The 26,863-nt window shown below is 35.8% G+C and overlaps 1 protein-coding gene across 2 annotated transcripts in view; it reads left to right on the forward strand.

Annotated features, from left to right (window-relative positions):
• The window catches only part of LOC121423597 (dynein intermediate chain 3, axonemal-like), a 53,684-nt gene that overhangs the window by 16,602 nt on the left and 10,219 nt on the right, over positions 1–26,863 (forward strand). The window contains exons 10-16 of one of the 2 annotated variants that reach the window (XM_041618978.1): positions 288–491; positions 1,125–1,304; positions 2,744–2,767; positions 19,697–19,819; positions 20,485–20,558; positions 21,132–21,264; positions 24,320–24,404. In XM_041618978.1, the coding sequence (XP_041474912.1) occupies positions 288–491; positions 1,125–1,304; positions 2,744–2,767; positions 19,697–19,819; positions 20,485–20,558; positions 21,132–21,264; positions 24,320–24,404 (823 nt within the window). The remainder of the gene's footprint in view (positions 1–287; positions 492–1,124; positions 1,305–2,743; positions 2,768–19,696; positions 19,820–20,484; positions 20,559–21,131; positions 21,265–24,319; positions 24,405–26,863) is intronic. The other variant, XM_041618979.1, reaches the window with a different exon arrangement.

Here is a 26,863-nt window from a genome sequence, read left to right on the forward strand (position 1 = left end):
CTGTTTCGTAAACTTAAGCGAATTTAAAAATGCCTTTACTCTCTTATTTTGCATCCAATTTTGATGAAATTTTCAGTGTTACGCTTGTTGATTTTTCTCTTTTTATTTAAATCAACTTTTTGTTGGGTTGGACTTGTCCTTTAGAAAATCTTAGGCCTAATCTACTCTGTACCCTCTTTTTCCATTACTAATCTATGTACCATGTTGTGATTTAAAACATTCCCCATTGTAATTATTGTTGAATCAAAATCTTGACTTCCCGTCGATTGATCATTCACTATTTCCAGGAGTACCAGTCTTTCACCGATCTCCAGTTCAGCAAAGACAAGGTGTTGACGGCCGTAGAGTGGCACCCGACGATCAAAGGGGTCATCGCCGTGGCCTGCGCCGAGAGAATGACCTTTGATGACCGGGTAGAAAACTCCTCCAAGATCATTATGAACCCCTCCCTCATACTGCTATGGAGTTTCACTGACCCCATCCATCCACAGGTAAGTCAATAAGGGGGCGGGGTGTTCTGAAAGCTATCATAGTGTCACATATGAGTTTACCCCTCCGTCGTACTTAGAGTCTCACTGACTCTGTTCACATGCAGAATGCAGATCACACTTGATTGGGGATCCAGGGGAGGGGTTTAAAGGTTTATGACTTTACCCCTCCCTCAAAGTACTATGGAGTTTCACTAACCTGATCTGATCCAGAGCAATGTGATTATCAATTGCAGAATGTTATTGTATGATTACACATGATTTTACCCCTCTTTGGAATACATACAGGTAGGTGAAAATTTATTAGGGATGGGAGCCTTGATAGGAGGGAGGGAGGGGGGGTCATAAAGTAGTATAGGGTTACTGACTATACCCTTCCTCATACCACTATGAAGTTTCACTGACCCCATTCATCGACAGGTTTGTCGATTTGATTCCTTAATAATCATATCGATAGATCATCATTCATGTACTGTAACATTTGTTGCTACGTCAGATTGTACCTGGAATGGCTTATTGCATATCATGCAGTGCTATAAAGCACAAGAACAGTTCCTAATGTAGGTTGATCTTTTTAGAGAAGAATTTCATTGCATGAGCTCTTGAGAATTTATGCATCGTTCTTTTTCACATCAGGTGCTTCTCGAGGCTCCAGACGACATCTTCTGCTTCAAGTTCAACCCTTCTGATCCAAACATCATCACCGCTGGCTGCATCAATGGTCAGGTGGTCATGTGGGACATCAGTAAGCATGTTGACCGTCTCCGTAGCAACCAACGAGGTAAACAGACCAAGAAGAACAGTATGATGAACCTGGTAAGCCAAGACTAGTCTAGTATAATTTTGATTTGAGTGCTGTGAGCTTAGTTTTCAATTGTAGCAATCTTTGTGAAATGATATAGCGATATTCTTCTTGTTTGAATCTTAGCTTGTACTGTTATCCTTAATCTCCTTGATAGTATAATGGTATGCAGCGCCCTCTCCAGTTAGTTTAGTGTAATGATTTGTTGGGAACAGTAAATAAATACCGTAATAATGATAATACTATAACGTAATACACTCTTTCATGTTAACATACGAGAGAGTGTATTTAGCTTAAAACAATAATATTTGTATCTACCCTATTTACATTTTTGGGTCATTCACCTTTTACCATTTTAATCTTCTGCTGCATTATGGTATTTCAAAAAATAATTTGATTTAATTCTATCTTCATTATGATAATAGACAGATCATGACAGATTTAAAAGGTGTGACAGTGATTGAAGCAAGTGAACAAAATTGTGCAAATTTACCAAAGCTTATGTCAAAAGTGTGTGTGATGTATCAAAAGATAAGCCATGTACCTGATTTAAAAATAAAATAAGAGATAAGACTTTTTTTAATACTGACCCAGGTTAAATGCAATTTTATGCATAGCTCAAAATATGTCTTTTCATAAGTTGTGAGAGGGGTAGCTAGTCATTATAAGAATATTATTGATTAGTGAGTAGTTTGTCGTTTTCTATCTCTTGGATAGGTATAGATTTCCAACATTCTAATAATTAATTTCAATATAGAACTACTTGCTTATTCTGATATAGGATATATTTCAATATGGTATGACTTACCTTTTCCATTATCAAATATTGATTTAGTACATATACAATGAAATGTTGTTATGAGTGATTTAAAGTAGTAAACTAACAATTTAGCCTATAAGTTACAAAAATAATTCAGACATTGCATATTAGCAACCAGTGCATTGATTGGAATTATGCCCCATCAATATATGGAATTCTGCCCATGTTTTTTGTATGAATGAGAAATTGAGATACAAAGTTTTTATATCAAAATAACAGTTTTCTCCTTATTATATGAAATGTGGATGAATTTTGGAAGATTTTCAAGATCTTGCCTTGCTTAACTTGAAAAAAAAAAATTCTGTGACACTACCACTGATGTAAATTTTTGTGCGGTTTCATAAAAATACAATGAAATATGCATAAATTATATCAAATTGTACTTCTGCAATATGATGTATTGCTTTGATGATAAAATCCAATGAGAAATAGTAATAAATGTAATTTCTTTGCTCTCTCTACTGTATTTAATCTTGCATATTCAAATTTAATCAATGGCATCTTTTTTTCTCAGAAATGAAGTCAAACTTTCTTTCCAGTCCTAACTTTTAGCATTATATGTGTGTGTGTGTACTAATTTTGAAATGCATCTTTTCTTCTCGTCAATGTACTTTTTTTCCTTGCATGCTTTAGCGATACGGTAGAGGGAGAGATAAGGTAACAAACAGCATGCAATACAAGTTAACAAACATTCTAAAATACTTCTTAATTGACTCTGTATTGTAAATTAAGAGGCTTTTATAGGAGGAAATTATAATTTGTTTAACAAATTCAAAAAGTAACGAGCATACTGATCTTAAACAAATAGGAGTAATGCCGAAAATTTGTTAAACAAATTGACTCTGTATTGTTCTAAATTGTTTACTAACACATTGTGATTTTAATCACTAACCATGCCCCCCCCCCTTCCCATAGATGTCAAGCTTGTCACAGATTAAAGTAGAAATATATTGAAAATCGTAAAACTGGAGAATCATATATCACAATAAAGGAGAAAATAAGGAGAACACGATGGTGTACATCATTTATCATGGAGACGGATGAAACTCAGTTAATTGATAGTTTAAAGTTCTCTCTCTGAATGCTTCAAACACGCAGAATTACGTCGGCGAAATTGGGGATTTTTTATGACGTCACTGTCTGTACGAGAGGCGTGATTGGCTCTCCCACGTGAAGCTCCACTTGCATGCAAAACCTGTTGCAAGGGTACATTTTCTCCACATTGTCACTGAATACTTCGATCCCGAAATGATCGAAAGAAAACCCAGAATTTTATCTAGATTTGGATTTTCAAATTGATGATTTTGAGATGAAGAGAATGATGATGAAGTGAAACAACACAGTGAGGTAGTTGGAGGTAAATTGGGGGAATTACGCCGATGATGATGATGATGAAAATTCAACTTGCAACACAATCACAAGAAGTCATGTACATACCGATTCGCTACCAATTCATGCTGCTGGAAGTGCTAGCTACACCGCGCGGGCCAAATTGAATTCATGCTGAACATGAATAACCACATTCAGACAGTCTATCATAAGAAGGAAAATGATATAACTGTACTTACAAACAAGTGAATAATCCGAACCTGAAGGCAACTCAACGAATATCGATATGGCATATGCACTGACGATAAACTTCATGTGGCTGGATAGATTGTCACTCATTCTGTTAGATGTAACTTTTATCTCATTAATTTGACAAAATTACGAAACTCGGGGAATTATTATTCTATATAAAAATATAGTAACATCTCTTATCATTTTTTGAATTACAATAAAACCTGTTTTGAAGGAAAACGTTGAGGTAAATTAAAATTAGATGTAAAAGATCATCCCATCATGCGTAGCAATATGTGATCGTAAACAAACCATCACAACAACACATGCCGTATTGTTTGCTCGCCTTGGCTGAGACTGAGAGAATAGATCTATGCACGTGTTGCACAGCTCTCAATCAGCAAGGAAGGAATACGTGCATGTTTGCGATGGTTTGTTTGCAATGACATACAAGCTACGCATGCATGTTGGGGGGGGGATTTAAAAGTAATTTTAGTTTATCTCAACGTTTTCCTTCAAAAGAGGTTTTATCGTAATACAAAAAATAATAAGAGATGTTACTATATTTTTATATATATAAATAATTCCCCGAGTTTCGTAATTTTGTCAAATTAATGAGTTACAAATTACAAACAGAACGAGTGACAATCTATCCCAGCCACATGAAGTTTATCGTCGGTGCATATCGTCTGCTGCTATTCGTTGAGTTGATTTGCTTTCAGGTTAATTCGGATTATTCACTTGTTTGTGAGTACAGTTATATCATTATTTTCCTTCTTATGATAGACTCTCTCTGGATGTGGTTATTCATTTTTATGGATTAAATTGGGCCCGCGCGGTGTACGTATAGCTACCACTTGTAGCAGCAGCTGCATGAGTTGGTAGCGAATCGGCATGTACATGACTTTACTTGTGATCGTCAGGCAAGTTGAATTTTCATCATAATCATCGGCATTGTTCCCCCATTATTTACCTCCAACTACCTCACTGTGTTGTTCACTTCATCATCATTCTCTTCATCTTTAAAATCATCAATTTGAAAATCCAAATCTAGATAAAATTCTGGGTTTTCTTTCATTTCGTGATAGAAGTATTCAGTGACAGTGTGGAGAAAAAGTACCCACGCAACAGGTTTTGCATGCAAGTGGAGCTTCACGTGGGAGAGCCAATCACGCCTCTCGTACAGACAGTGACGTCATCAAATTCCAGTCAATTCAGAGACCGATGCGAGGCATATTTCGGAGGGGCATTTTAGCGTTTTTTAATCGGCGATTTTCACCTTTTAGTATTATTTTCGGTATTTTTGAATGACCCACTGATGATCCCCACATCATTACCTTTCCATTGATATATAATAAGACCACATTCATAATCAATATATTTCTCCTTTAATGTTCTACTAATTAACTTATTTAACAAATTTTCATCCAAATGCTACTTACCCTTATAAAAAAAAATGAATGGTATACCATTGACTACCATTTATCATACACCATTGATATACCATTGGAATACCATTCGCACAGCACCCACCATACACCAATGGTATACCATTCAAGCCTCAATGGTATACCATTCAAACTAATTTAAATAATTCGGACGTTACTATTACCATATTCATGAGCACCATTTACCATTCATATACCATTGATCAAACACCATTCACCATTGATCTACCATATGGCCACTATAGACAGGTTTACCATTGACCACCATTCACCATTCAGCCACCATTCACTGGCCTACCATTTACCATTCAGCCACCATTCACTGGACACCATTGGCCTACCAATTACCTTACACCATTCGCCTACCATTCAACATACACCATTCGTGTACCATTCACCATATACCATTCGTGTACCATTCGCGTACCATTCACTTTACACCATTCGCGTACCATTCACCGTACACCATTCGCCGTACACCATTCGTGTACCATTCACCGCTCACCATACACCATTCAACTACCATTCGTCGTACACCATTCGCGTACCATTCACTGTACACCATTCGCCGTACACCATTCGTGTACCATTCACTGCTCACCATACACCATTCAACTACCATTCGTCGTACACCACACACCGTTCACCATTGATTGACCATTCACTTTACACCATTCTACCATACACCGTATACCATTGACCTACCATTTACAGTGCACCATTGGCCTACCATACACCATTGAACTACTATTCACCGTACACCATAGGCTTACCATACACCATTGGCTTACCATACACTGTACACCATTGACCTACCATTTACCATACAACACTGTCATACACACTATACTATTAGTCAACCATTCAAATAACATCATTGGTCATACACTATAGACCACAAGTGTAAATTCAATGGTAGACCAATGGTTTACACTGAATGGTAGACAGTAGAACAACGATGTGCAATGTATAGTAGGCCAATAAAGTACAGTGAATGGTAGACCAATGGTGAACAGCATATCTCTGGGGTTAATGGTAGGCTTAATAATGGAATAAGTATACACAAGAAAAAAATGAAAACAGTTACTTATTTCAAGAACGTCAATAAAATGTTTTTACTATAAGAAGTTTAAGTACAGCATAAATGGCACAGAGTATTCACAAGTATAGACTTTATAATAAAGCACATAAGTTATTAATATATATGACTTAGCTACTCGTTGATATCTATACTCTGTCAATCTTGTTATCTAAAAATAAACATGCATCAAGACAGAGTTTGATTGAAAAACACAACAAATGAAGACTAACATTTCCAAGAATAAACCTGTTCTCTCATATTGCTTTTTACATGGATTGAGTACTTGGCAAAACCACTGTTCTGCATACAAACCTGATACTTGTAATACAATAAACTTGATGTTAAATCTGTTATGTGTAATTGCTTTCAACGACATTAATACACATTTTTTTACTAATAAGTTCAAGTACAAAAGAGTATTGACAGGTATGGCATAAAAGCACCATATTATGAATACATGTGACTGTGCGACTCCACAAGAGATCAATGATTGCACTCCACATAAATATTATGTTAATCTTCCTATAAACAAATTTACATGTAAGACAGAGTTTGGACAACAAACTAATGAACACCAAATTTCAAAGATTAAACTCAAAATGTGTGATAGCCTTCACATGGCCAAATGAATAAAGTGTACGACACCTAGAACTAGAAAAAATGAAATATCCCCAAAAGGGGGGAAAATAGTACCCTCAAATTGGTCTCTTTTTTCTTTTCACCTAAAAAGATATATCAATGGCATGTTTCTACATAGAATTGTTAAAAGGTATTACCCGCCTAAGTATCCAGAATCCCGGATAACTGTAGAAACAGACGCGATGCGGTTTATTGATAAATTGCATCGCACAAAATACGGTTTCTCATAACCATCTCTCTGAGAGGTGGTTATTGCCATGTTAATCCGTTTAAATTTTTTGTAAAAACATGGGGCAAAATAGCATACGTGTCTGGCTTAAGTGCGTGAACCAAGAAGTGCGATCTCACAGTATACATATATTCTGGCCGGTTTTTATCTCGCCAGCTGATCGCGAAACATGTGTACCTGTTACAATGAGTGAGATCTACCATGAATTTTGAAAATTTTCCTAACGAGATGCAATTTTTGACATACCAAAATGCAATGTGAGGTTATAGGTTGAATTTTCTGATTTTCCGATTTCCGCCGTATTTGCGACGCGAAATGCAAGTTAATCAGATTATTCAGTCTGTAGAAAGAGGTTGGTTTAAGAACGATAAGGTTATTCGAGTCCGGAAAAGATAAACTGTTTTTAATGATTTAATGTACAAACACGCCAAAAGTTTATCATAAATACAATAATGATACATTAAGAAATAAATAATATATCACACATAGAAAAAAAATATAATGAAAATAGGGAAAGAAAATTATTCAATTTGGAACACTAAAAAACAGAAGAAAAATAGAGACCTTTTTTGCAAAAAATATAGAAAATAATATATACAAGATACCCACTTATTTCTTTCTATTTTTGTTGTGTTAAATCAGATGAATAACTCAACTATGTGTGAGAAATAATATGATTATTGTCTTACACAGTAAATCAGTAGTCAATCGTAATTTTTTACAACCGAGCTTGGACAAAATTTAAATTCATATAATACAAAAAATATATAAATTGTGATCTTGTATATTCATGAGGACTTGCAGACAACAGTTTTACCAAAAAATAACAACTTTAATTCGTCAAAACTTTGTTAATCCTCAACAAATTTTTATGAAATTTTCAGTGTTTTTTGTTGTCTGATGTACACTTTGAATTATATCACATAGCTTTCAGTCTCAAGTACCTCTAGCCCTTCAATCAAATTGGTTGGACGACCGGTTACATTTTACATATAACATAGTTATAAGGAGAATGAAGGGGACCATAGAAAGAAAGCATGAGAAAAGGGGAGATTTTGGTAGGGAGAGAATGAATCAGAAAAGGATCATGCTGAAAATTTCATTAAAATCTGATAATAACAAAGTTATTGAATTTGAACAACATTTTGGTAAAAAATTAACCCAATGTACACATGATCGTCAGGAATATTTGTTAGGCTTATTCTATAAAATGAAATAATTATTTCATATTTTCATACATGTGTGTATGATATGTCCCAAGTATCATATCATTATTTCCAGCAATGCATATCTTCACATTAAAGGTAAAGTCCACCACAGAAAAGGTTGTTTTGAATCAAAAGAGAAAATCAGGCAAGCATCATGCAAAATATTTCATCTAAATCGGATGCAAAATAAGAAAGTCATGACATTTTGAAATTTCGCCTATTTTTCACAAAATAGTTATATACACAATTTACCCACATGCATATGAGAGAATCGATGATGTCCCTCACTTTTTGTTTTGGTTTTCATTGTTTGAATTGTACAATATTTCAATTTTTACAGATTTGACAATAAAAAAATCAAAATAAAACTTTATTTCATAGGACAATGAGGAGAAAATTATAATATTTCATATTTAAAAAACAAAGAAAAGTGAATGAGTGATGTCATCAGTTCCCTCATTTGCATACCGACCTGGATGTGCATGTAACTATTAAGTGAAATTGAGCGAAACTTTAAAATGTCATGCCTTTCTTATTTTTCATCCGATTTTTATGTTTGATTTTTCTCTTTTTAATCAAATCAACTTTTTTGTTAGGGTGGACATGTCTTTGAAATAAATTTTCACTCCATTTTTTATAGTTCTCGGAGGACAAAATGTAAATTAGCGCGACTTCTTGTAATAAAATACAAGTGGGGATATGACATCAGCTGGTTAGTGGTTCTGACTCTCACCTTCCAAACAGAGGGTCGTGAATTTGAGTCCTAGCCATGGTGTGTTTTCCTTCAGCCCGAAATTCATCCACACTGTGCATCACTAGACCCAGATGAAGTGAATGGGTACCCGGCAGGATTAATTCCTTGAAGCTGTAATAAGAAATATTGGATGATAACAATGCAAAGGACAGTATATTAGCTAAGGGTTCAAAATATGAATGCTTGTCGTGTGTGTAAGCTTTCTTTAGAAGTTCATATATTTTGCTGTATACTCTACCATTCAATTGAATGATACCAATTAACAAATATCAACAAAACATTTGGTAAAATATGATAAATAAATTTATGTTTAACCATAGATGGGTAGACAATAACCTATCTAATGGGAGGTTGCCCCAATGATGAAAAATACCACAACAAATGAATACCTGGGGACAAAGTGTCCACCCTTCCCCCCTCAGCCAACATACTGATATTTTTTCTGGGGGGGGGGTGTCAGAAAAGACTTGTGCTCCTCTAAATAGGGATGACATTTGTCCTTTCTCAGGATTTTTTACCATTCCTGACAAGGTTTTTTTTCCAGCTATGCCACTGCAGGAATACAATCTGTTTTATCTCATGAAGCTTTGCAATTTTTTCTACTGAAGAAAATTCTTACACACCTACCTTTCATAAACTCCAATTGTTTCTTGTACATGGCACGTTTTCTGTGTTCAACACCCGTCGTGTCATTCCCAGATAAGGCTGGACCATCTACCTTATCATCCAGTGTATCCGTCGTCCAAACTTTGATAATTAATGAAATAAAATCAATTTGAGTGTTGTAAAATCTGCATGTATGTGCAGATACAAGCAAAAATAGAATACTAATATAGTAATAGAAAAAGAATGATCTTAGAACTTTAATGTTAAAGATATTTTTCATGGATCTCTGATTACCAGCCCAGAATTCAGGATAAAAATAAGGAAATGTGATAGTATTCAGCGTAGTTCAGACAAGGCTGTATTATAACTGTGCATGCTTTATACTAGTAAAAGCTAGCTCATCTGAAATCAAATGTCTATAGCAGCAATTTTCAAGAGGGTAATCGATGACATAAATTCCATTTTTCTGGTATTGACAACCGCAGAAGCAGATCCAAGAGGGCACATTTGACCTGTGCCCCCACCTTGAGAGCAATAGTCGATGTGTTTGATAAAAATGTGGCTTTCTTACACAAGTGTTCCCCCCCCCTTCGAAAGTTACAGCAAATATTTATATTAAAAATATTGTCTCATACAAGAGGATCTCTTTTTTGGTTTGCTTGTTATTTAAAGTTTCCTTGGGAAAATGTGCCCCACTACCCCCTTTGAGAAATCATGGATCTGTTCATGGACAATCATATGCCAGTGGATGGACTCCAGACGTTTTTAGGCAAGTTTTGATCAGTAAATAAATAAAAACAGATAAAATGTGATCACAGGACAAACTTAACTTTAAAAAAGGATAAAATTTACTTTAAAAAATTGATATGCCTAGCCCCATGAAAGGATCTAAGAATACCCTCCCACACTAATGCAGTTTCACACCAGCCAACTCACAGTGAACAATTGTGTACAACGGATAGCGGAGCGTGAACGTAGTGGTCGTGTACATTTTTGCTTATTACATGACGTCATCCAGCCACTGCCGAGAACCAATTTATGAATGAAAATATAGTAAGCATGCGCAGTGCAAGCCTTTTGTTTCCCCACACAGAATTCCACCAAAACAAGTGTGCAATTCCCTATCACCTCGTACCAAAATCGACCTAGAATTTCAATTTCGCATATTTTATATGAATTATGAAAGGTATTCTCGGAGGATCTATTTTCTCACCGATACCGCACAGGTAAGCGAATTTCGAATACTTCTTGCTTTTCCATCAAAATTTTACGAATTAGCGTCTATATGTCATTGTGTTCCTTGGAATTTGTAGAGTCTATCGCAACGTGCAAAAAGTCAATTGGCTTCCGGGTTTCAGAGCGTCGCGTGAATATGCATGAAATTGCAGAGTTTCGATAATTTTTGATCGATACCGGAGCGATCCGATCACGAACCAAGACCATTTACCGCGTACACAACATGACCGGATATCGTTATCGCTATTTCCGCACGCAGTCCAAAGGAATTATTTTTGGGACCATGTGGTCATGACGTGATCTGCGCGATTGACCGATCAGCGGTCTTCGAATCGCTGTGCGGAGACGATCTATCCGTTGTACACAGTCTATGGACAATTGTTTGTTGTGCATGCAACTTCGAGCAAAACTCCCCACCAGAGTTGTCTACACACATTTTGAGATCAATATTCAATATGCCCACCACTTTTCAAAATATTGCGGATCGCTTGGATTCGCCGTCATGTTGATATGGACCGAAGTCATGCGATCAAAAGATTCGCATGCGGCATGCTGGCAGTTTGTTCGCCACATGTTAGCATGATTTGGTTGCTAACTTCAGTCCATATATATATTAAGGCGAATCCCAGCGATCCGCGAAGTGATGTCTACGGATTAGATCAACGACGTCGAGATCAAGACTAAATACAGCCGTTCCCAATATTTTGAAAAGCGGTGGGTATATTAACATAGAAATGTGACTGAGAGACCTGTCATGACATTTGGGAACAAGTTTTGGTGATGAGGTCTGCTGGTAATCGGCCGGTGCAAAACTGCATTAGCGCCAGTTTTCTCTGCATAATTATTGCAGCCTCTGTAGAAAAATTGAATAGGAATCGTTTGTCACTCCGTCCAGTCACAGTTCCACACACAAAGTGCACATTTTACCATTGAAATAGTATGTGCAATTACACAGCGACAAATTGTGTACAACGGATAGCGGAGCGTGAACGTAGCGGTCGTGTACATTTTTGCTTATTACATGACGTCATCCAGCCACTGCCGAGAACCAATTTATGAATGAAAATATAGTAAGCATGCGCAGTGCAAGCCTTTTATTTCCCCACACAGAATTCCACCAAAACAAGTGTGCAATTCTCTATCACCTCGTACCAAAATCGACCTAGAATTTCACTTTCGCATATTTTATATGAATTATGAAAGGTATTCTCGGAGGATCTATTTTCTCACCGATACCGCACAGGTAAGAGATTTTCGATTACTTTTTGCTTTTCCGTCAAAATCTTACAAATTAGCGTCTATATGTCATCGTGTTCGTTGGAATTTGTAGAGTCTATCGCAACGTGCACAAAGTCAATTGGCTTCCTGGTTTCGGAGCGTCGCGTGAATATGCATGAAATTGCAGAGTTTCGATAATTTTTGATCGATACCGGAGCGATCCGATTACGAACCAAGACCATTTACCGCGTACACATCATGACCGGATATCGTTATCGCTATCGATACTTCCGCACGCAGTCCGAAGGAATTATTTTTCGGACCACGTGATCATGACGTGATCTGCGCGATTGACCAATCAGCGGTCTTCGAATCGCTGTGCGGAGACGATCTATCCGTTGTACACAGTCTATGGACAATTTGCCGTTGTGGTGTACAGTGTAGCTAAGTTATAGACCTGCGTAGCCTTTATCATTTTTTAAACTTTAGGACCCATGTTTCACCTCCATTTTATCTCATTTCAATACCAACATCTATCAACAACAAATTATAGGCCTAATTTCAAAGCAATATTTGTCGGCAAGTTTTCAATTTCAGTGAATTAACGTGAGCAGTAACGGTCCATTTCACAATTAAAACTTTGACAGTCTTGACATTAGCATTAACAAATCATTCATTCATGAATTCAATGTAGGCCTATTCAGAGATGGTTTTTGTAAAACATTGACAATAAACATCAGGCAATATGAGCGAATTACTATTCACTGCTCGCCGAGCTAAACTCTGCCAATACAAAGCATAAAAACCATAAGCACTCCCTATTGTCAAAGCCACGTCCCGGCCCGTAGAGCAGCGGCCAGCGCCAACGGGGCAGTGACGGTGGCAGTGCAGTGGTCGTGCATGTCGTGGCAGTACAACGACATCTAACATTTTGAGACAATTTGAGAAATAAATCAAAGAAAATTGTTATAGAACTTACTGTTTAGCCTTCTACAAATGACTTTGAAGTCGCTGTCCGAATCTGACCCGTGTTCCTTTAGTTTTTGATGAATTATCGACGGACTTATCAACAGCAAAACGGTAGTACCGGTAGATCGAGTTTTCTTTTTCAAATATTGCACTTGGCGGTTAGACGTTCGCGATCGCGCGTGCGTGCGAGAACAATACGTATTTATAATAGAGCTACCTGGCAAGCAGCCAAGCGGCCTGCTCGCCAACACATATGGGGGGGGGGATAAATCATGACCAAATCTGGGGGAGGGGACTTCTTCGCCAAGATAAATACACATCCCGATATGGGTGGGGGGGGGGGTGAATCAAACCCAAATCAGGGGTGTCTTCTTTTTCCTCTCGATTGGTTCGTGGTTGGAAACCATGATGGCGTGAGATCAGTTTTTGCCAATGTTCCCTTGGATCTTGGAATCTATGAAAAAAAGTTTTCGATCCCTTCATTTTTTTCCTTTTCTTTTCTTTTCTCTTCTTTTCTTTTTTTATTTTCGTTGTCTTTTTTTCTTTTCTCCTCTGCCTTTTTCTTTTCTTGTTTTTTCCCTTTATATGTATATTTTTTACTCATTCCTCTTCCCTTTCAATTTGCTTTTGTTTTGATTGAAATAGAGATTTCATTCAGTATATTTCTTTTCTGTTACATTGTACTATACCCTGTATGGCGGCAGGGAATTTTGATAGGGGTGGGGGAGCAAGACAATATGGATAAATCATTTCAATCAAGTAATGACCGTCCTATAGAATAGCTCTCCTCTTTATGAACGCCGTCCGTGAGAAAGAATAATTAGGGCCTAAAAATAGAATTAGAATTTTGAAAATATCATTTGTAAAAAAAAGAGAGGAATAATTCATGATTGGAAGCAGCTATAAGGTACAAATGGGTTCGGAGGGGCCTTTGGACGTTGCAGACTGACCATATCAGGGTTTGCGGATGGGAATTTGATATAGGTTGGGGGACCAAGACAACCAACAGTGAATTCATTTTGAGCAAAATATGGGCCGCGGGCATTGCAAGAAACTTTCAATCGAACGAAAATCAATTTCACACTCCAAAATCAATTGAAAGTCATACTTTTCATTGCAAACTTGCAACTGATTTATTGTTTCTTCCATCAAAAAATCCAAATTGATATGTTTTAGATAAAATTAATGTATATAACCTATAAATTTGTATCTTGGGATTAATTGCAAATATCTAAGTTTGGAACACTCCAGATATAGTTCTCTTCATAAAAAGCGGCCATAAATAAGCAAAATGATTATAAATTAAATAGAATAAAACTTTGAAAATAAAAATATGAAGAACGTAGTTTAAAATAAAAACGAACAGTATACCGTACGATAGAGGAGCTACATTCATGCCGTTCATTAATTTTGACTACCAAGAAACAAAAAGCGAAAGGAAACAAAGGGAAAAAGAGAGGATGGTGATCAATGTACAATTTTCTATTTAGCACGATACGCATCTTCTTCATGCTCCCTATAAAACGTGCATGTTTGAATTTCAAGATTTTAATGGTAAATGATATTACAGGGAACTTTCGGGAGCGGCTGTGAAATAATTTGTCCGTTGGTATTAAGGTACAATTAAAACCCTTTTTATCAAATAAGATTTCATTGACCGATTGATTTTGATTTTGCACCCATTGCATCAGATTTAAATTTAGAAGGTAATATGTACAATCGTAAAACATACAAATTTATAGTATTGTATTATAACCACTGGATCAATTATATTTAAACACATATAGACCTTTTACTTAATAAGGACAAAGACAATTTAAAAGAATGCAAGAGACCATGTTTACCATCATGAGCGATTACACTTGATTAGGGGAAGCTGCTCGCATAAAAGTCACGACTCAAAAATTTTATTAACTCTAAATACTTTTAAATCTTTGATATATTTTCTTTAAATCTTCGAAATTATGTTATTGGGTAATGCAATTGGGCATACCATTCTCCATTAACACAAATGACATTCATTAGGCACACACCACTAAGCCACTATGGCATTACAATTATCCAACAACTATCCAATGATTATACCACTAGGCACATACTACTAAGACACAATATTGGGCATATGGTATACCATTGATACCAATCATATCATTAGGCATATGCCACTGAGACTATTGGATATCACTGAGACACCATTGAGTATATGGTATACCATTCACCATACCAGTCATACCACTATAGCGGCACATACTACTGAGACACTATTGAATATCACTGAGACAACATTGTATACCACTAAGACACCATTGGGTGTATGGTATACCATTCATCATACCATTATAGAGGCACATACTACTGAGACACCATTGAATACCACTGAGACACCATTGTATACCACTGAGACACCATTGGGTGTATGGTATACCATTCATCATACCATTATAGAGGCACATACTACTGAGACACCATTGACCACCACTGAGACACCATTGTGTACCACTGAGACACAATTGTATACCACTGAGACACCATTGGGTGTATGGTATACCATTCATCATACCATTATAGAGGCACATACTACTGAGACACCATTGAATACCACTGAGACACCATTGTACACCACTGAGACACCATTGGGTGTATGGTATACCAGTCAAACCATTAGAGGCACATAGTACTGAGACACTATTGAATACCACTGAGACACCATTGGGTGTATGGTATACCATTCATCATACCATTATAGAGGCACATACTACTGAGACACCATTGAATACCACTGAGACACCATTGTACACCACTGAGACACCATTGGGTGTATGGTATACCAGTCAAACCATTAGAGGCACATACTACTGAGACACCATTGACCACCACTGAGACACCATTGTATACCACTGAGACACCATTGTATACCACTGAGACACCATTGGGTGTATGGTATACCATTCATCATACCATTATAGAGGCATATACTACTGAGACACCATTGAATACCACTGAGACACCATTGTACACCACTGAGACACCATTGGGTGTATGGTATACCAGTCAAACCATTAGAGGCACATACTACTGAGACACTATTGAATACCACTGAGACACCATTGGGTGTATGGTATACCAATCATACCATTACAGGCACATACTACTGATACACCATTGAATACCACTGAGACACCATTGTATACCACTGAGACACCATTGGGTGTATGGTATACTATTCATCATACCAATCATACCATTACAAGCACATACCACTGAGACACCATTGAATACCACTGAGACACCGTTGGGTGTATGGTATACCATTCATCATACTAATCATACCATTAGACACATACCACTGAGACACCATTGGGTATATGGTATACCATTTACCATTGAATAAACTACCAATTACCATTAAGAACTTACCATTGAAACACCACTTAAATACCATTCGCGTACCATTTACCATTCAGACCACCATTCAACTACCATTCGGCACCATTCAAATACCATTGGCGATTTTTATAAGGGTACCAGTACACATTTAGCCTTTATTCTTAAAAAAAGCATGGTTTTAGTGTGGCATTCAACCCAACTATTTGTAGGAGTAGAGTTAAGCTGCCACTACAAATGTATGGAATGCTGAATGTGGGTAGTTATTCATCCTGGGGCTGTTTCATAAAAGCTGTGTAAGAGTGACTTTAAGAACAACTGGTGAACCTTTCTTACATGCTTAATCACAAATGAACATTTAATGGTGGATATCATCTTCCACAAGAAATGATCACCAGTTGTTCTTAAAGTCAATCTTAACCTACATGTACCAACAGCTTTATGAAACGGCCCCTGTACAGATCAAGTAGATCAATATATTGTGGGAATTATATTCTTCAGAATAATTATCTTGTCATTATGATTATGATCTTAGTTATGAGGAATATATCCTTGCATGACTGTTTTTTTTAAAGTGGTAAAAGAATCAATATCAAATCTGGAAGAAATATTTATTTTAGTCTCATATCATCAAGTCATGTACAGGTGCTTCCTAGCTTGGTCAATATATATGACATACTGCCCTCTAATCCTGATTCAGTGTTGACACCTTTGCACATGTTTGCAGCACTATATATGAATGCACAATATATATCAGCACAAACTATTTTGTTTGTGTTTTACATAATATACTTTTTTGTATTCAAGAAAGTGAGATATTGTTTTCAACTCTCCTGAGAATGAAAATTTTTATTTTTTAAAGCACTATTATTCTATATGAGTGCTGTGCACTTGATGTCTGTGTCTGCTTTGAATGGCTGGAATGAATATATCCCTAGCTACAGCAAAATATCACATTGTATATAGTATTTATGAATAAATTTAAATGAACAAATGTATACATTTTTGAGAACTACCTCATACATTCTTCATTTAGTATATAATACACCACCAAACATAATATATTTGTTTTTATGGTTTATGTATAAAACTAAAGGCTGAAGGGTGTGCATTGATATCCTTCAAACTCGTGGGCGAAGATACTGTACTTTATAATTACCATTCAAGCAAAAAACAGGATCTGTACTTGAATACTAATACACAATTATAATGAAAGTGATGGAGATTCACATGGTGGTTTCTGATTGTAACCATGCCTATCAGTTTCTAGTTTTAAGAACCCTTCTCCGACCACATTTTCTATCTCCTTTCAGTCTTTTCATATTTACATCAACCACAAGTTCTAAACCCAGGTATTTTTGCAGGGGACTACTGTATTAAAACAGTACATTGTAATAGTGGACAACATTGAACATTGTGCTTCTGTACGGTTTCCCTTTTTTCATCATTATTTGCACCTCCCTTTCATTTCACACAGTTGTGTGTTGTTAACCCGCCCAAACCAAATGAATTCCCATTTTCAAAATTAAGCTTTTTTTGTTTGTTTGAGATTTTCACCTGGAGGGAATTTTCAGGTGCACTGCATTGTTCCTGATTAAGTTTGTTCTTTCACTGTTGTGGATAGTTCTTTTTTGCAAGATTTTTTTCCCTTTTATTTGTTTTCATTTAAAAAAATATCTTTGTTTCTTATTTTGCTCCTTTTGGTGACTTGGAGTCTAGTACTAGTAAATATATCACTATTGTTCAAATGATATCACATGGGCCAAGTTTACAAACTTGTACTAAGCAATGCCTTGGATAAATAACAGTCAATTTTTGTTCAACTTTTATTCATTTTCTGTTTGCTGATGTTATTTTGCAGTTGTATAATTTTTAATTTACACTCAGTGTTTCTCACACTTATATTGGTTTGATATTCTTTTGGTCTACACAGAAGTTCTGAATTATTTCAAACTTTTGATTATAAATACAATGATGTGGAAATCAAGATGAAGCCTATTGGTATAAGAACTAAATTGATAGTGTAACAAAATTTGATTTGATAAGAACTGATTAAAAATACTTAGAAATATATGAATTTACTTTAAAACCTTTAAGGATTGAGGTGAAAAATGATTATTTTTACTATTAATTTTACAACCTATTCTAGACTAAAACCACATGAGCAGATGTTCATTTTAAGATGGTGATAAGATAGTGAAAGATGAAAAAAATAGATACAACTGTTCCTGAGAAGATTAAATGAAATATTGTAGAATTATCACAATGGAATGAATACTATGATCGGCAACTACTGCTAAGCTTGTGAGAAATGGAAATGCATTATTCACAAGTGTCATAATTTAATTACCGAAAACTACAATTGTTTAAAAAAAAAATCCAAAATCCAAATATTCATTCATGTTTTTAACTTCACTTTGTAATTTAATGGCATCTTGTCTTGTCGGTTTGTGCAAGATATTAGATTATATGAGTATATATAATCACAGGTGTTCATCTTTTTTCCTTGCCCGCAAATATTTATATGTATGAGAAAATAGATCAACTTATCATGTAAGAGTTGAAATTTTAGCCATATTCAGACAGTTTGTAGGACATCTTTGTTAAATGTGAAAGATTGTTTTGTTGCAAAGCCACATAATAATATATTCTACTGTGCTTAAGAAAATATATCATGTATTTCAAAAAGCATTACTAAAAGATGAGTTTAATACTGTATTTGCTGGTTTTTGGCTCATGAAGATTGGGAGAATGTTCCATAATTTGGGAGTTGCATAAAAAAATTATCACAATGTTTTACATTAGCCCCCCCCCCAAAAAAAAAATGGTTGAAGAGGGGGAAAAATCAGTGGCCAGTGGTGTGCGGGTTGATTAGTCCATTATTGCAAATATTGTGGTTCAAACTACATGGTACTTCATTCAAATCTTAGGCACACTTTAGTACAATTTTTTAATCAAATATTTTGTTAAGATTACGTTGTTGGTGATTTTCATGTTGCTTATTGTCGCAATCGTGCAATCAACAGTGGCAATCTGGGGGGGGGGGGGGGAATTAGACCCTGGCTTGACTATAAAGGGTTACAAGTGATGTAATTCATTCTGATATCTTTATTATGACTTTCAGCAATCAATATGATCTCAATTTTTAAATTATTTTATTTTTAAGTTGAAAATAATAGTTTTTCAATGGAATCCTTGATTGGAAAGTATGATTTTTAACTCTTAACCATTTCTATTATATTGTTTTGTATTAGCCTGGATTTGAGGATGAGAATGCCGATAAGACACCAGTGGTGCGGTACTGTGCAGTGTCAGCTATTGAACACAGCCATAAGACAGCTATCTGTGATATTCAGTGGGTACCAGACCATATGGAGGTGAGTTAATGGAATCAAGATAGAGGGTATGGGTTGATGGAAGATGATGAAAGGATGAATGGATGAGGAAAGGAATGAATGAATGAATGAATGAGTGAAATGAATAAGGAGGGGGAGGGGTGACATATTGCACAATGGAACACCTAAAATAACTAGAGGTGTTGTGGCTCAATGAAGGACTTTGAACCATAATGTCCAGGATTCACATCTCACCACATCACTCACCTCCTACAGCAAGTCGTCTTCTACATTTGTTTATTGATGCCAGACCAATTGGCTACAAATTGTTATACTAAATGGGAATTGTGCAAAATGGTGAATTGACCAAATGGCAATAAACCAGTTATTTGTTTGTAGATGAATTAGGATTAGGTCAGTGGGACAAGACCAACTGAAAAGTAGACAAACTGGGTGTAGACCAAGTGGCAGTTTGTGGATAGAAGAGGATGAGATATGAAGAAATATAAAGTAGATAATGGTGCAGTATTTGCTTGTGTCTGCTTAAGAAACTCTGACATAAGTTACCTGTCAACTTTGAAATACATACATGTACAAGACCACTTGGAGGGAGCATTGTGTATTCAAAAAAGTGTGTGTCAAGATGAAATAGTAGAAAAGAAATAGTTCTCTGAGAGTTTCATATCCTTTTATTCTTTTTTTTCCAGATTACTCGGATGGGGCTAGTTTGTGAAAACAAGCAGCAACAATGTCATCAGATCTTAACTGCTGCCACTGACGGGTAAGTAATCTTGGTGTTGATGAAAGGTGTTTGTTCAAGATCAATCCAGATATTAACAAGTTTTTGCAATTGGAACAGGGTGGATTCTACAACACAGTTAATGTATTGAATATGCCAGTCAAATCACAATGAACAGCTTAGAGGTCTTTGTCGAAAATTGGTGAACTTGGACAGCACTTTGTCGTAATAGATTCGGACTGGACGAAATATTGCAAGTATGTTGTTTCTCCAGAGTCCAGGCACTGCACTTTTGATTCACTGATATTCGATAAAGCCTTTTTTGCCATGAAGGGCTTTTGACAATACATTCCCAGCGTTCTAGAAAGTGTCTGGGTAGTGGTTGTGAAAACTTTGTAATGTCTGTTTTCAGTGGTATGGAACTGCACAGTGGTGGACAAAAAAAATTTATGGGAATCACTTGCTTTGTCTTTGCATAGAAGAAAAAGAAGATATCAAACAATTTCCAAAGCTCAAGGCACCATTTCCTAAAAGTGATAATTACATCAAGCCATAATATGTTGACTCACGATTGGGTCCCAATAACCTCATAACCTTGGTTTATTGGTGTTCCAGGTACGTAGCCATCTGGGATACCCGTCCTCCTAAGGGTCAGACCCCAACCATTGATAACGCCAAGCATGATAATCCACTGGGCGTGGCTACAACCTTCAAGCATCTTGATCTAACATGGAAACCAGTTATCAAGGTCAGTCCTATTTTCTTCTTGAACACTATTTCATACACATTGTAATGCATTTTATATTGAACGAGATGAATTGTTGTTGTTTTGTATATAGAATATTAATTTGTTTGACAATTGGAAGAGCTGTGGTGTAGTTGTTCTGACACTCGCCTTGTAAACAAAGGTCCCACGGGCCTAATCACTAGTGGCAGGCCCTAGATATTCATTCGAGCCAACCCATTGCTATTTTTTTTATTTTGATATGGCTGATTGACAAAGTGTATGCATATGATTGTCCATCTAACACTGATTCTATTTTTGGTAATTACTGAACTTCCTTTTCCCTAATTGGGAAGAAATATCACCAATTTTGGACTATATTTTGACTGGCGGAAGGATTACGGCTATTTTGCTGTTTGAGTTGATGAATCTGCTCCCCCCCGACGGTGTCTTCAAACACGCCAATTTATTTTTAAAATGAGCCGGTCGAGGGACCCTTTTCTGGTCAGATATGGATTGCCAGATATAAATCCTATCCACTGGTAGTAAACATTCGACCCCCGAATTTCATCCTTATTTTTTATGAATTTTTTAAAGTGCCAATTTAACACATGAGTCTATGGGGAATGAATTAGGCCTGTGAGACCCAAAGGGTCGTGTGTTCGGATCCCACCGCGGTCTGGCGTCCTTTGGTTAATCCTCACTTTGCCACTCGCGAACGAGGTGCTAAATGGGTACCTGGTAGGATGTGAAAGTCATTGTAGCTTGTCCAGTACTGTGTACACTTCAACAGCAACTGACTGGTATACTCCCCAGGGAGTGGAGGATGTGCAAACATTGTGTGAGAGAATGACTGATTGAATCTGATGTCCGGGGTAATAAATATATCTGTAGAGCACGTAGACACACTGTTCCTATGTATTATATAAAAGCAAAATATTATTACTATTTCATGTTCTATATCCATTATGAATATTACACAGAGTATATAAGATACATTATCTTGCTATCATTAACTTTAAAGGAAACCACAACCCAAGAAAAGAAGCAATCTTATTGGAAAGAGTAAAGCAAGAGGAACAATTAAAATTAAGTTTCATCGAAATCGTTGTGAAATAAGCAAGTAATGGACATTTAAAAGGTCTTGTACTTTCTATGGGTATCCTCAAATTGGCAAACGTGCTTCAAAATGGCTGATTTTGTGGACAACCTTCCATTTCTTTTGAACACAAATTTTCAGATTTTCCCCTTTTATTTTACATATTTCACATCATTTCCTCATGACCTTGACATATGTGGTATGAATTATATTTTTCCATGACATATTTCATGCCCGGAGGTAGGCAAAATGCAATTTGAAAGATGATGGGGAAAATCTGAAAAATTGTGTACAAAACAAATGGAGAGTTGTCCATAAAATCAGCCATTTTGAAGCATGTTTGCCAATTTGAGGATCCCCATAGAAAGTACAAGACCTTTTAAATGTCCATAACTTGCTTATTTCACAACCAATTTTGATGAAACTTGTTTTAAATTGCTCATTTTACCCATACTCTTTCCAATAAAATTGTTTCTTTACTTGGGTTTTGTTATCTTTAAAGCCCAGTGAATAGAAGTTATATTTGTCAAACTATCTATTGCTCTTGAACCATCTACTAATAATACAAACATGTTTGTCAGTCTGTTTGTTCCAAGAGTTGACTTTCAAGATTTTTTTTTAATTTGTAATTTATTGTGTTGTATGATTGGTCCCCTTGTGTTTTGTATTTTGGTTATGAATCTTAGTTTTAAAGAAATGCACCTTTACAGTATCTCCAGATAGAGAACACCTTCAGAATTATTTCTAAAAATCTTGGTTGGTTAAAATCTAGGTTAAAGGTTGACATAAAGTCTTGATTAATGGAACACCTATTAAGGATTCCAAGAACTTGTAGGTTTCACCACGGTCAAGTGATGCTATCAATATCTTTTAGTTAATTTACATGTACCTTTGAGTATTTTTTTTTTAAGGTAATTCTTCGAAAAGGTGTTATATTTTATCCACATATTTTTCTTCAAAATTGCTTTAAAGTCATTTCCTGTACTAGTTTGTCATTTACTCTATGATCAATGATGTACTTTATAATGATGCACCTATATTGGTTAGGGGAAATTCCTAAAGGTTTCACTTTGTTTTCACATTATATCTTTCATTTTGTACTGTCCATTTTTTTGCCCTTTTGAAGAAGTTTAGTTGTAAGAATATGATTTTAACTTGGTTGATTGATGTCTCACTTAGATACATGTATATACATGTATAATAATCCGCATTCATATAGCGCTTTACATATCTGAACGACATCTCTAAGCACTTTACAGATTATATTATTATCCTGGTCATCGGATCCTTGCATGCCTGCATACAATGTATGCACCTTCTCCACTCCCTGGGGAGCATTTCAACAAGAGTTCCAAGACTCAGTTGCTAGGCATACTACATAGGCTTTCGCATCCTACCGGGTACCCATTGAACACCTGGGTATAGAGTGGCAAAGTGTGGATTAACGCCTTGCCAAAGGACGCTAGGCCATAGTGGGATTCGAAAACACAACCCTCTGATTACAAGGCGAGATTCAGAACCGCTACACCACCAATCCTGAAACAACCCAAATTTACTATGCTTTGGATAATTTGGCATCCTTTCTTCATTCATACTGCAGCTATCTCTCTCTCTCTCTGTCTATGTATATCCCTCTTTCTTCATTTCCCCTTTATCTCAACCATCCCCCATTCTCTCCAATCTCCCTCAGTACATTTTCTTTCTTGCAGCTTTTTATTATTTATCTTTTTTAAATTGTGGATTCCTTATATGGTTTTAAGAAAGTAAATAACATTTTGAATAATCACATAAAGAAATATGTAAATGAAACTGGGGAAAAACCAGCCAGCACTTGTCATTCACAATCCAATAAGAATAAGTGTCATATAAGGCTGCGCATGTCATTGATTAATTATTTTCATTGTTGTGTAGATAAACCATTCAAAATGAAAAATCAGCTGTCTATTTCAAGAGCTTTTTTTGGTACTTTTACTTTTCCAGATACCTATAAATCGAATTGAAGGCAGCGGGGATTACTGCCCAACCAGAGTCAGCTTACAGGAGAGACAAGGAGATAGAAGTGTTTGTAAGTAGAACTCTGTCCTATATGAAAGTGAAATATGTTTGCCCATGTAATACCATTTCTCTTTTTATGGATTCTAAAACAGGCCATTGAACTGTAAAATGAAATTAAATAGTTTTTCACTACTTCGGCTTTCATTTTTATGAAAGGAGATTGTGGAGAGACTAAACAGCATTGACTTGCTTTGTATACATGCATCAACTTTCTATTAACAGGGGTGTGCACTTGAGAAAGAAAAGTTTGATTTTTTTTTCCTTTCAATATTTATTTAATATAAATAAGGAAAAATAATAGATATAACTAAAAATCATTAAAAAATAATCATTCTAAAAATACACACAGTAACAAATGCAACCTTTGGATAAGACAAAATAAAGTCATACTCATATAAATTCCCCACTGATGAGCGAGTTTGTCTCTTTTCTTTGCAAGATTACTCTAATTCCTCGTTACATTTTAACCAAGTTTTGAAATAAACTTTTTAGAAAATTTTAGCATATTCTATTATTTTAATTATTTCCTTTCAGTAGTTGTTACTTGTACTTCATGCAGCCTTAGGTTATAGACATGAGATGGTTTAAGACTCACAATAATGCCAGATACCTGAGCAAAGGCTTGAAATAACTCAAAACATTGCAGTTTATTTAACATTTCTTTAGATAATTTGACTGTCATTAAATAATTGCAAAATATCATTTGATTATTAAAAAACATAGATGAATATGTGCCAAGGAAATGTCATGCACTGAAAACTTAATTAGGAATCTGTAATGATCATTAAAGAGCTTTTGAAAGTCTATTCATGTATTGTCATTAAGACAGTTTAAAATTTGTTATGCCTAAAATAAGATAATTAGCATATATAGTGGTTTATTGAAGACTCTTGATATCAGTAATAGATTTCCCACTGAGTGGTTAGACAGTCAGGGAGGAATATTTGTATTGATGTGTATGAGCTCAAAAAATACATAGCTTGACTTTAATAGCTGAACAGTCATGATTAATCATCTCCCTGTATATGAGTGTAATTAGTCTCATCGCAGTTTAAAAGTAAGCACTGCATGGTTTAGAGTAGATTCCGGTGCAGACATTCATCTGGTTGATAGTTGAATTCAAACTGTTTCGACCGTTCAGAAATCACTGTTTCTCTCTCAAAGCAAGCGGCTATGTTATTTTATATCCTACATAAATTAAATCATGTATGCTGATTGATTTAAATTTACCAAACATATTCTCACTATTTTGCAATTGTGTTGAAAATGAAGCGCCCACTGACGTCAATGATGGGATAGTGCACTAGTCCATCATTGACGTCACAGAGCATCGACACAAACTGCGCAATCTCTCGGGTACAGGCACACATATGCCTTTCGCTGAGCGCGTAGCTTCAGGAAAAGTAGGTTAGTCAGTGCAGCGCATTATCTATATTTGGTTCAGATTTTTAAAAAGATGAACTTCGTGTACATAAAGAACTAGATTATCAAAATCTGTTGTTCTAACTTTTTAAATGTACATGTAGGATGTAAAACAAATATAGCAGGACTTTATTTTGAAAGTATAGAAGGAATTATTCATCCTTGGTTGTACTGGCAATTTTTTTTGCGAGGGGCGATAATAATTCCTATACTTTCTCAAAGCCTGGTATATTTTTATACTATACATTTGGTCAGAAGGGTATACTTTTTTATTCAAATACCTGTAGGTTCCCATAATGTTGCATATGGATTTTAATGCCTTTATTAAAAGCACCAAGCATTCTATAGAAACAGTTAGGACATGTTGAGCTCATCATTCCTTGCATGTCATTGTACTTTATTACATTAAGCTTAAAGTGGATTCCCTAATTATAGATTTGATAATTACTGGACAGGTTTCATAGTGGTGCAATAATGAGCAGATAGATTTATATAAAGTGTAGAAAGGTCAATGAAAGGTCAAATAAAGTTTGGCCCCTGTATCCTAAAGTGGACAAGTTGCAAATCTTATAACTACAGTGAAATCTTTGGTTTTGATTGGTGGAGAGCATAAATAATATAATAATAATAATACATAGGATTAGTATGGCGTCTTTTCCATTTTGATTAAATGCTCAAGGCGCTTAGAAGAGAGCAAAACAAAACTAAATAGAACCTAGAGAAGAACAAGAAAGGTAGATTATAAATGAGGAAATATGTCTGTCTTCAAACCTAGTACCTACTGGTGGACAAATGCAATTTTAGGTTGCCCTTTATAATCGATGTTGGAAGTTTGAGTTCTTCAGCTCCCGTGGCAGTGAATTCCAAAGGGCTGGTCCGGCATAAGCAAAGGCTTGATTGCTATAGGATTTTTTAGTTAGTGGAATATGTAAGAGCCTTGATTGGCATTACAATGGTTAACTATCATAAACAGCTTGTGAAGGTATTGAAGAGGAAGCAAATGCCAAATTTTGTGTTTTTGTGATTCCCTTCTACATACGTGTATGT

The sequence above is a fragment of the Lytechinus variegatus genome, chromosome 11 (genome assembly GCF_018143015.1).
Source record: "Lytechinus variegatus isolate NC3 chromosome 11, Lvar_3.0, whole genome shotgun sequence".
NCBI classification, from domain to species: domain Eukaryota; kingdom Metazoa; phylum Echinodermata; class Echinoidea; order Temnopleuroida; family Toxopneustidae; genus Lytechinus; species Lytechinus variegatus.